The following is a 12,500-nucleotide window of genomic DNA, read 5'->3' on the forward strand; positions in this document are numbered from 1 at the left end:
TCATACAGTCCGCTAGCGTATCATATAGTCCGCTATCATAAGAAATAAATTAATATTTAAATAAATTATAAATAAATGAATCATAGTAATTAAAATTAATAATCCCACGAGTCCGTTTTCCCCAAGGGGTTCCACTATGGTCCAAAAAGTTGGGAATCAGAGACTAGATAGATCATGAATTTACATAAACTCGTGTGTGCGAACTTATGTGATTTATCAATAGATTTTTCTTAATCTCAGCTCATTCAATTTAGTTGTTAATGTTATCATTATATAAAAACATAATGCAGATGTCGTATACACAGATTTTGCAAAGGCATTTGACAAATGTGACAATGGAGTGATTGCACACAAAATGAGGTCAATGGGTATAACTGGTAAAGTAGGACGCTGGATACTCAATTTCCTGTCGAACAGAACACAAAGAGTAAAGTCAATCAAGTAAAATCGAGTCCGAGCGCAGTTAAAAGCTCGTACCTCAAGGTACAGTCCTTGCACCACTGCTGTTCCTTATTCTCATATCAGATATAGACAAAAACACAAGTCACAGCTTCGTGTCATCCTTTGCAGATGATACAAAAATCAGCATGAAAATTACCTCTGCTGAAGACATTGATAAACTACAAACAGATATTAACAAAGTTTTCGATTGGGCAGCAGAAAAAACATGATGTTTAATGGTGATAAATTCCAGGTACTCAGATACGGCAAAAATGAATCTTAAACATAATACAGGGTACAAAACACAATCGAATCTGCCCATAGTAGGAAAACAGCATGTCAAGGATTTGGGAATAATGATGTCCGACGACCTAACGTTTAGGGAGCATAACCAAGCAAGTATTGCGTCAGCCAGAAAAATGATAGGATGGATTATGAGAACCTTCAAGTCCAGAGATCCCATTACAATGGTTGTACTCTTCAAATCACTTGTGTTGTCCCGTCTTCAGTACTACTCAGTACTCACTTCCCCCTTCAGAGCAGGAGAGATTGCTGAAATTGAGGGAATACAGAGAACATATACGGCATGCATAGACGAGATAAAGCACCTAAATTATTGGGATCGTCTCAAAGCTCTCCAATTGTACTCACTAGAAAGGAGAAGTGAGAGATACCAAATAATATACACATGGAAAATACTTGAGGGACAGGTCCCAAATTTACACAGTAAAACAACAACGTACTGGAGTGAACGACATGGAAGAAAATGCAGAATAGAACCAGTGAAGAGAAGTGCCATGGGCACAATCAGAGAACACTGTATGAACATAAGAGGTCCACGGTTGTTCAACGTCCTACCAGCGAGCATCAGAAATATTACAGGGACAACCAATCTTCAAGAGGAAACTAGATTTATTCCTCCAAGGAGTGCGGGACCAACCGGGCTGTGGTGGGTATGTGGGCCTGCGGGCCGCTCCAAGCAACAGCCTAGTGGACCAAACTCTCACAAGTCAAGCCTGGCCTCGGGCCAGGCTTGGGAAGTAGAAGAACTCCCAGAACCCCATCAACCAGGCTAACCAGGTAACCATGAACATCTTCAAGAGGAAACTAGATTGTTTCCTTCAAAGAGTGCCGGACAGACCGGGCTGTGGTGGGTATGTGGGCCTGCGTGCCGCTCCAAGACACAGCCTGGTGGACCAAACTCTCACAAGTCAAATCTGGCCTCGGGCCGGGCTTGGGGAGTAGAAGAACTCCCAGAACCCCATCAACCAGGTATCAACCATGTATCATTCTACAATTTGACTTAAAGAAGATTAAGTAAATTATATAGTATTTCACACAGATATTCTATGTTAAGGACTCAAAAGAACCTCAAATCACTTTGTTGTAGGTATGAGAGGCAATTGTCTACCGGCCCAGTGCTCTAACTTCCTGTCAGTCAGTCAGGGATGAAGCTCCTAGTGCGTATCAACACCACTCCACTCATCCCATATAGCGCCACGATTTCTGTAAACATTATGATTTTTCCAGGCAGAGTACAACTTTCCAAGCATAGTATAAGTTTCCAGTCTAATGCAAAACAAGCAGACTGAATATAGGAATATGAACCTGCCGCATCATTGTAAATCTACTGTTGACCAAACCACACACTAGAAAGTTAAGCGACGACGACGACGTTTCGGTCCATCCTGGACCATCTCAAGTCGAGTGCGATGATGTTGTTGTTGTTTTAGATTCAGCTACTCAGAACAAAAGTTCCAAGTAGCACGGGCTATGGTGAGCCCGTAGTGGACTTACCTGGCACAGGAGCGGGGCTGTGAGTGTGATGAGTGAAGATTGATTGATAAAGATTAAGCCACTCAAGAGGTGGCACGGGCATTAATAGCCCGTAATGATGAGGGAAGGAAGCGAAGGCAATAAATAGGCAAGAGAGAGGTGAGGAGAAGGAAGTCTTAGAGGAAGTAAAAACAAGGCAAAAGGTACGAAAGCCTAGGGTGTAATAAGGTGATAGTAATAGGAATAAGAAAGGAATCGTAAGAGAAAACAAGGGAAAGGAAGAAAGATACATGGAAGGGTAAGCTTATGTTAGGACACGTTTGCTAGAAAGTTTAGAACATTTAGTACATACTGTGAAAGGAAAAAGTCAACAGCAACAAAGCCAGGACTCAAGTTCATGTTGGATACGTGGTATATCAGAGTCGATTTAACAAGACAGCGTCTGTGTTGAGAAGAGGCAGGAAAGAATATTTTGGAGGAAGACCAATGAATAGAATGATTAGAATCCCTAACATGACAGAAGAGAGCATTGTTTGTGTCTGCAGACTTAACACTTCTTTTGTGTTCTTTAAATCTGTCATTAAGTGTACGGCCAGTTTCGCCAAAGTATTGGAGAGGACAAGACAAACAGGAAATAGAGTAGACACCAGCAGCATTAGAAGCAGGAAGATCAGTGCGAACTAGATTGCTATGAAGTGTGTTAGTTTGTCGAAAGGCGAGCTTTATGTCAAGAGGACGAAAGGTATTAGTAAAAGTTTTGAGTTCACATATAAAGGATAGGCAGACCACAGTGCTACTAGTGTTGGAAGCAGGTTTGAGATGAAAGAAATTTCGTTTAGCTTGAGAATAGGCACAGTTGATAAAATGCAAGAGGTAATCGAGGCGAGAGAATGATTTGTAGATAAAGGCAATTTCAGAATCAAGAAACTGAGGGTCGCTGATGCGTAGAGCGCGGAGGAAGAGGGAGACAAGGACATTTTTCTTAACAGAAGGAGGATGGTAGGAAAAGAAGTGAATGTACATGCCACTATGCATAGGTTTGCGGTAGACACAGGAAGAGAACCTGGACACAGAGCTGTGAACCTGAACGTTAAGAAAAGGAAGGAGGGAATTATATTCCCATTCAACTTTGAAATGGATGGAAGGAGCCAGATTGTTAAGAGAGGAGATGAAAGGCTGGAAAAGACTAAGGTCATGAGGCCATAAAGCAAAAATATCATCAACATAGCAAAGCCAGAGAGAGAGAGGGACGAATATCAATAGAAGGAAGAAGAAGAATAGGTTCAGTATTCCATGTAGAAATTGGTATGAACAGGGGGAGAGAAGGGAACCGATAGCAACACCGATTGTTTGAGTGTAATATTTACCGTTGAAAGAAAAGAGTTAGAGTCAACAAAGAGTCTAATGAGTTCGAGGAAAATGTCAGTGGGAAGCAGGAGAGGAAGAAGGCACTCAGTCGCCTTCTGTTTAAGGAAAGAGAGAACGTCATCGAGGGGAACACTAGTGAACAGAAAGTCTACATCAAGCCTAAGCATCTTACAAGAGGGCTGCAGGAACAGTCTTTCTATGAAGTCCCGAGAGTAACGAAGGTGGGCAGGGGAAAAAGTGCCATGGTAAGGTGTCAGAGTTTTAGCGAGCCAGGAGGCAAGAGGATAGCTGACAGAGCCCCGAGAAGAAGTGATAGGACGAAGAGGAACACCAGGTTTATGAGTCTTAGGTAGACCATAGAAATAAAGAAGAGATGGGCAGATGACACGGAAACGTTTAATGAGATCGAAGTCAGGAGGACAAAGACTAGCCCTTACACTGCTCAGGGGTCCTTCGGACAATTACACCCCTGTGCGCAAGAAAAAAAAAAAATTCAAAATTTTTTTTTCGTCTTCTAAACATGTTAATTTGTGTCCTTTGAGCACGGAAAAAAAAAAAAAAATCGTAGGTGACATATTTTGGGCGCAATTGACCGAGGAAGTCTGGCAAAAAGTGGGCGTTGACAGAGTGGTCGTCAGACCTGGTCAGCGTCACCCGCGTTGACAGATGGGAGTTGCCACAAAGATATTATTACCTAATTGTTTCAATGTCTCCGATTGATTTTTTCTTAGTTTTTTTGCAGTAATATTATTCAATAGTGTGTATTGTAATATATTTATATAATAAAAGTGGTTAATAATCGCTATACTCAAAAGTATGATGTGCATATTAGTGATTCAATTATTATGTTTATAAAACTATAAACAAATAGTTTTGCTGCTATTACACTCTATACACAGGTTATATATAAGTATTGGCATGTTTTGGTCACCATAACGAACCACTAAGTTGGTATTGAGAGTCGAAAAGCAACGAGGAGTTACCGCCACACACCAGCCAGCCACTCGCTGCCACTCCCTCAACACACGCACTAAACTTTCTCCCCCAACAATACCAGTTGTGGTGTTATTACACTATATACAGACGTTATATATAAGTATGTGTATATTTTGTTCACCACAACTGTACAGCTAAGCTGATATAGTTAGTTCAGGCACTAAGAGTCGTCGCTATACACAGATGGCGGCTGGCGGCTCCCTCACTCTTTCAAGGTCACACGCACTAAACTTTCTCCCCCAACAATACCTTTTGCAGTGTTATTACCCTATATACACATATTATATATAAATATCTACATGTTTTATGCACCGTAACTGTACACCTAAGCTTGTAGTGCGCCCAAAGAGCATAGTGGCCACCCTCTAAACAGCTAGACAAATCGTGCAGACGACGTCACCTCCGTCACCCATATGGCTCCTCCCAGCATAATCCGTTTGCTGTTATTACATTAATACACACATTATATATAAGTATCTACATTTGTGTTCACCATAGAGAACCACTGACCTGGTATGGTGAATGCAAACAATAACAGGTGGCCACATAGTCAGTAAACGATGCTATCTCCCTCCGTCTCTCAGCATCACTCCTCCCACAGCGCTAATTATTACAACAATCCTGCTATTATCACAACCCTGGTTATTTATATCACAGTCATTGGTCATCTGTAATATTGTCATCGCTAAATAATAACAATTATATATTTATTTTGACATTTTTCGGCGATGCTGTGGTCACAAGCTGAACATCAATGCTGTTCGCTCATGCTGCGTGCGCCGGCCTTGGTTGCTCCAACAGTACTGTGCCTCTCACACCTGAGAATATTGCCCACGATTTTTTTTTAAAATGGCATCTGTGTACAAGAGCCCTGAGGAAGTTACTGTGAACCCCGTGTAGCCGCGGGCCATTTGAATCAGGCCTGGCACCCTATGGCGTATATATACGCCATGCGCACCATGGGACATGTTACTCAGGGCGTATATATATGCCATGCGCAGTTTAAGGGCTAGAGAGCTGTCTTAGTTTGCGGTTAAAGGAAGTTTTAAGGCGATACAAAGGGTTAGAAGTCAGAAGGGCATATGTGCGGGAGTCAGGGAGTAAGACATCTGCTTTCTGGAGGTAGTCCTCACGGTCAAGGACAATCACCGAATTGCCTTTGTCGGAAGGAAGGATAAAAATAGAGTTGTTAGATTTCTGGGAGGCAAGGGCAAGCTGGAAGCGACGAGGAAGGTGATGATTTTTAGAAAACAAGCTGTTAAGAACGGGGATAAGGGCCCTTCTAAAGGCAGACAGGTCCGAAAAAGTACTAGAGTTAGATTTGACAAACTTGTCAATGGAACTAATGAAGTCAATGCCACAGTGCGGGTCAGGGGAAGTAGCAGTTTTAGTGTAAAGATTGTAACCTAGTATAACCTAGTGTATAGATTGTAAATCTGAACGTTAAGAAAAGGTTCAGATTTAAAAAAGGTTCAAATTGGGGGGCATTTGCTAAGACATTTATGTCCCTCGAATACAGACGAGACAATGAAGTCTTTTATCCACAGCTGTGATGACGTCAGCGTTGCGAGCCACTGGCCGGTGCGGAGCGTCAACAGTCATGGCTTCTTGCACAAGGTTGGTTCTTCATGCAGTTGTTTGTGTGAGTGTTGTGTGTTTGTGTCCTCGACTTGCAGGGGAGGTGTCCTCGACTTGCTGGGGAGGTGTCCTCGACTTGCAGGGGGAGGTGTCCTCGACTTGCTGGGGGAGGTGTCCTCGACTTGCAGGGAGAGGTGTCCTCGACTTGCTGGGAGAGGTGTCCTCGACTTGCTGGGGGAGGTGTCCTCGACTTGCAGGGGGAGGTGTCCTCACTTGCTGGGGGAGGTGTCCTCGACTTGCAGGGGAGGTGTCCTCGACTTGCAGGGAGAGGTGTCCTCGACTTGCAGGGAGGTGTCCTGACTTGCAGGGGGAGGTGTCCTCGACTTGCAGGGGAGGTGTCCTCGACTTGCTGGGGGAGGTGTCCTCGACTTGCTGGGAGGTGTCCTCGACTTGCAGGGGAGGTGTCCTTGACTTGCAGGGGGGTGTCCTCGACTTGCAGGGAGAGGTGTCCTCGACTTGCAGGGGGAGGTGACCTTGACTTGCTGGGGGAGGTGTCCTCGACTTGCAGGGAGAGGTGTCCTCGACTTGCAGGGGGAGGTGTCCTCGACTTGCAGGGAGGGTGTCCTCACTTGCTGGGGGAGGTGTCCTCGACTTCAGGGGGAGGTGTCCTCGACTTGCAGGGGAGGTGTCCTCGACTTGCAGGGGGAGGTGTCCTCGACTTGCAGGAAGAGGGTCCTCGACTTGCAGGGAGAGGTGTCCTCGACTTGCAGGGGAGGTGTCCTCGACTTGCAGGGGGAGGTGTCCTCGACTTGCAGGGAAGGTGTCCTCGACTTGCAGGGAGAGGTGTCCTCGACTTGCAGGGGGAGGTGTCCTCGACTTGCAGGGGGAGGTGTCCTTGACTTGCAGGGGAGGTGTCCTCGACTTGCAGGGAGAGGTGTCCTCGACTTGCAGGGGAGTTGTCCTTGACTTGCAGGGGAGGTGTCCTCGACTTGCAGGAGAGGTGTCCTCGACTTGCTGGGGAGGTGTCCTCGACTTGCAGGGGGAGGTGTCCTCGACTTGCAGGGAGAGGTGTCCTCGACTTGCAGGGAGAGGTCCTCGACTTGCTGGGGGAGGTGTCCTCGACTTGCTGGGGGAGGTGTCCTTGACTTGCTGGGGGAGGTGTCCTCGACTTGCAGGGAGAGGTGTCCTCGACTTGCTAGGGGAGGTGTCCTCGACTTGAAGGGAGAGGTGTCTTCGACTTGCTGGGGGAAGTGTCCTCGACTTGCAGGGGGAGGTGTCCCGACTTGCTGGGGGAGGTGTCCTTGACTTGCTGGGGGAGGTGTCCTTGACTTGCTGGGAGAGGTGTCCTCGACTTGCAGGGAAGGTGTCCTTGACTTGCAGGGGGAGGTGTCCTCGACTTGCAGGGAGGTGGCCTCGACTTGCTGGGGGAGGTGTCCTTGACTTGCTGGGGGAGGTGTCCTCGACTTGCTGGGGGAGGTGTCCTCGACTTGTGGGGGGTGTCCTCGACTTGCAGGGAGAGGTGTCCTCGACTTGCTGGGGGACGTGTCCTCGACTTGCTGGGGGAGGTGTCCTCGACTTGTTGGGGGAGGTGTCCTCGACTTGCTGGGGAAGGTGTCCTCGACTTGCAGGGGGAGGTGTCCTCGACTTGCAGGGAGAGGTGTCCTTGACTTGCAGGGAGAGGTGTCCTCGACTTGCAGGGGGAGGTGTCCTTGACTTGCAGGGGAGGTGTCCTCGACTTGCAGGGAGAGGTGTCCTCGACTTGCTGGGGGAGGTGTCCTCGACTTGCAGGGGGAGGTGTCCTCGACTTGCAGGGAGAGGTGTCCTCGACTTGCTGGGGGAGGTGTCCTCGACTTCCTGGGGGAGGTGTCCTCGACTTGCAGGGGGAGGTGTCCTCGACTTGCAGGGAGAGGTGTCCTCGACTTGCAGGGGGAGGTGTCCTCGACTTGCTGGGGGAGGTGTCCTCGACTTGCTGGGGGAAGTGACCTCGACTTGCAGGGGGAGGTGTCCTCGACATGCAGGGAAGGTGTCCTTGACTTGCTGGGGGAGGTGTCCTCGACTTGCTGGGGGAGGTGTCCTCGACTTGCTGGGGAAGGTGTCCTCGACTTGCTGGGGGATGTCCTCGACTTGATGAGGAAGGTGTCCTCGACTTGCTGGGGGATGTCCTCGACTTGCTGGGGGAGGTGTCCTCGACTTGCTGGGGAAGGTGTCCTCGACTTGCTGGGGGATGTCCTCGACTTGCTAAGGGAGGTGTCCTCGACTTGCTGGGGGAGGTGTCCTCGACTTGCTGGGGGAGGTGTCCTCGACTTGCTGGGGGAGGTGTCCTCGACTTGCAGGGGGAGGTGTCCTCGACTTGCTGGGGGAGGTGTCCTCGACTTGCTGGGGGAGGTGTCCTCGACTTGCTGGGGGAGGTGTCCTCGACTTGCTGGGGGAGGTGTCCTCGACTTGCAGGGGGAGGTGTCCTCGACTTGCAGGGACAGGTGTCCTCGACTTGCTGGGGAAGGTGTCCTCGACTTGCTGGGGAAGGTGTCCTCGACTTGCTGGGGGAGGTGTCCTCGACTTGCTGGGGAAGGTGTCCTCGACTTGCTGGGGGAGGTGTCTTCGACTTGCTGGGGGATGTCCTCGACTTGCTGGGGGAGGTGTCCTCGACTTGTTGGGGATGTGTCCTCTACTTGCTGGGGGACGTGTCCTCGACTTGCTGGGGGAGTGTCCTCGACATGCTGGGGAGGTGTCCTCGACTTGCTGAGGGAGGTGTCCTCGACTTGCTTGGGGAGGTGTCCCCGACTTGCTGGGGGATGTGACCTCGACTTGCAGGGACAGGTGTCCTCGACTTGCTGGGGAAGTGACCTCGACTTGCAGGGACAGGTGTCCTCGACTTGCTGGGGGAGGTGTCCTCGACTTGCTGGGGAAGATGTCCTCGACTTGCTGGGGGTTGTGTCCTCGACTTGCTGGGGGAGGTGTCCTCGACTTGCTGGGGAAGATGTCCTCGACTTGCTTGGGGAGGTGTCCCCGACTTGCTGGGGGATGTGTCCGCAACTTGCTGGGGAAGATGTCCTCGACTTGCTTGGGGAGGTGTCCCCGACTTGCTGGGGTTGTGTCCTCTACTTGCTTGGGGAGGTGTCCTCTACCTGCTGGGGTTGTGTCCTCGACCTGCTGAGGGAGGTGTCCTCGACTTGCTGGGGAAGATGTCCTCGACTTGCTGGGGGAGGTGTCTTCGACTTGCTGGGGTTGTGTCCTCGACTTGCTGGGGTTGTGTCCTCGACTTGCTGGGGGTGTCCTCTACTTGCTGGGGTTGTGTCCTCGACTTGTTGTGGTTGTGTCCTCGGCTTGCTGAGGTTGTGTCCTCGACTTGCTGGGGTTGTGTCCTCGCCTTGCTGTGGTTGTGGTCTCGACTTGCTGGGGTTGTGTCCTCTATTTGCTGGGGTTGTGTCCTCGACTTGCTGGAGTCGTGTCCTCGACTTGCTGGGGTTGTGTCCTCGACTTGCTGGGGTTGTGTCCTCGACTTACTGGGGAAGGTGTCCTCGATTTGCTGGGGTTGAGTACTCAACTTGTGGGGGTTGTGTCTTCTACTTGCTGGGGTTGTGTCCTCGACTTGCTGGGGTTGTGTCCTCGACTTGCTGGGGTTGTGTCCTCGACTTGCTGGGGAGGGTGTCCTCGACTTGCTGGGGAAGGTGTCCTCGACTTGCTGGGGTTGAGTACTCACCTTGCTCGGGGTTGTATCCTCGACTTACTGGGGTTTGTACACTTGATTTGTTGGGGTTATTGACTTGACTTGCAATAATTTGTGTCCAATTGTGTGAGGCTGTTTACCCGATGTGCTGTGTTTGGTTATATTGTTGTGTGTGTTATACAAATTTTGTGCAAATGTTTCTTCGTCAATAAATGACATGATTGCGCTGTCTCTGATTGAGAAATGATCGTAGTTTCAATAAATATAAATTTCCTTTCACAGCCTAGTCAATGGCGGGGGATGTCGTGAGTAAAATGTTTTCACTCATTCAGTTCTCACAGTGTTTCCAATACAAAACGCACCAGGCAACGTTTCGTTAAGTTTCTACAATAATGTGTTTAATAAGAGTTTACTGTTGAATATTAATTAGACAATTATCTTATTCATCATCTTATATGTTGGTTCCCAGACTGATTACTCAGTTAGGTTGTGGCCGCTGTATATCACGAAAACCCCAGTGACTTGTGGAGGGATAGATTTTATTAGATAATCTGTTGGATTTTCTTATACAAGATAATATTTTCCAACCCTTCTCCAGTTTCGTGTATTGTTAAGTTCAGATGAGTGACCACACGGGCTAGGAGCCAGACTCATCATAAGCACCTGCGTCTCCCACACAGGCTAGGAGCCAGATTTATCACAGCCTTCTGCGTCTCCCACATAGGCTAGGAGGCAGACTCATCACAATCTCTTGCGTCTCCCACAGGCTAGGAGCCAGACTCATCACAACCTCTTGCGTCTCCCACACAGGCGAGGAGCCAGACTTATCACAACCTCCTGTGTCTCCCACAAGATCATCACCTCACACTTTCCAAGTCCTAAGCCGTCCTCAACCAACTTGACCAGTCAAATACTCAAAGACTCGTCTAAATGGGCCAACCAGATTGCCACAGTGAGTGAACAAATATGCTTCTGTAGATTCAGTGTGTTAAAGCTCTTTTATTATTTTATGGTATATTTTGTCGTTAAAAGTGAAATATACACAATTTACATACATATTTGCTTTATTATTATTATAAGTTCCAAATCCAGAGCTTTTTAAATGCATATATATATATATATATATATATATATATATATTATATATATATATATATATATATATATATATATATATATATATATATATATATATATATATATATATATATATATATATATTATTAAATATGACCGAAAAAGTAAGATTAATAATTCTAACACGAATTTTCTCGATATTTCTTATATTTCTTTTCACAATTGATGGTAATTGAAAAATCAATTCTCCAAAATTCATTTTTATTTCTAGTCTGACGCGACACTTGAACACGTTTCGTAATCAAGTGTCGCGTCAGACTAGAAATAAAAATGAATTTTGGAGAATTGATTTTTCATTTACTATCAACAGTGAAAAGAAATATAAGAAATATCGAGAAAATTCGTGTTAGAATTATTATTCTTACTTTTTCGGTCATATTTAATAATATATGTCTATTGGAAAGACTGCAAACAAAATATACTAATATATATATATATATGTATATATATATGTATATATATATATATATATATATATATATATATATATATATATATATATATATATATATATATATATATATATATATATATATATATATATATGTCGTACCTAGTAGCCAGAACTCACTTCTCGGCCATGCTTCTATATTGGTGCATAAGCAACAGGGCTCCATTAAGGAACATATAATCTCTTCCCACAACCAGACTATCACCAGAGAAGTCTTAACAAAAAAAAAACACAGGAATCATCAATAGATACAGCGATAGCAGGCGGCTTCATATCTGCGAGGCACTACACATCAAGGAGTCAACACCAGCAATCAACAGCCAATTAATGCACAACTATATTGTACCCACTTGAAGACTCCGCACCAATATAGAAGCATCAAGAAATATGTGCCAATAAGCCTTTTGCAGTTACTTCCATTCTTCCCTTTAACTTACCCAATATTATACCCATTGCTTCGTGTTCTATCTTGTGTTGAAAGTTTGTTTTCACCTCATCCAAAACTGTTGTAACATATCACCTCATCTAAAAGCAGGTATATATATATATATATATATATATATATTATATATATATATATATATATATATATATATATATATATATATATATATATATATATATATATATATATTGTTGGGGTTCTCACTTTCTCTATCCTTACTCTGGGGTGAGCAATAGTTATGCTCAAGGTCACTCACCGTAGCCCTGCGGGTCTTCACTCGATCCTCACGGCGCCACTGCACACCAGGAGAGTCTCCCAGTCAATCTCAACGGCCTCTGATTGAGAAGGAGTGGGAACACGGCTCGTTCACTTGACTGTCATGTGCTATCCCCAACAATCGGGCTCTACGGTTAACCACAAGGTCGCCAACTGGTGTTTTAGGTGGCCAGTAACACCTCAGTGGACTGGTGGAATTAGTGGTAGCCTTGGCAAGGTCACACTCAAAAGATCAGGAGTCAGGCAGGTACTTACTGTTATCACTCTATGCTTTCAGTATAATATAGCCACAAGATCAATGGAGGAGATGATAAAAACACAAAGATAGTTTTGTATTTTACTTAAAATGTATGAAAGATGTCACA

General features: G+C 46.1%; 1 protein-coding gene across 1 annotated transcript in view; it reads left to right on the forward strand.

Annotated features, from left to right (window-relative positions):
- Nucleotides 1-12,500, forward strand: part of LOC123774194 (uncharacterized) — a 236,164-nt gene that overhangs the window by 88,975 nt on the left and 134,689 nt on the right. The window contains exons 2-3 of the mRNA XM_069312668.1: nt 6,129-6,198; nt 10,637-10,778. Of these exons, the coding sequence (XP_069168769.1) occupies nt 6,134-6,198; nt 10,637-10,778 (207 nt within the window). The 5' untranslated portion in view covers nt 6,129-6,133. The remainder of the gene's footprint in view (nt 1-6,128; nt 6,199-10,636; nt 10,779-12,500) is intronic.

Source organism: Procambarus clarkii, chromosome 73, assembly GCF_040958095.1.
Source record: "Procambarus clarkii isolate CNS0578487 chromosome 73, FALCON_Pclarkii_2.0, whole genome shotgun sequence".
In the NCBI taxonomy this organism is placed as follows: Eukaryota; Metazoa; Arthropoda; class Malacostraca; order Decapoda; family Cambaridae; genus Procambarus; species Procambarus clarkii.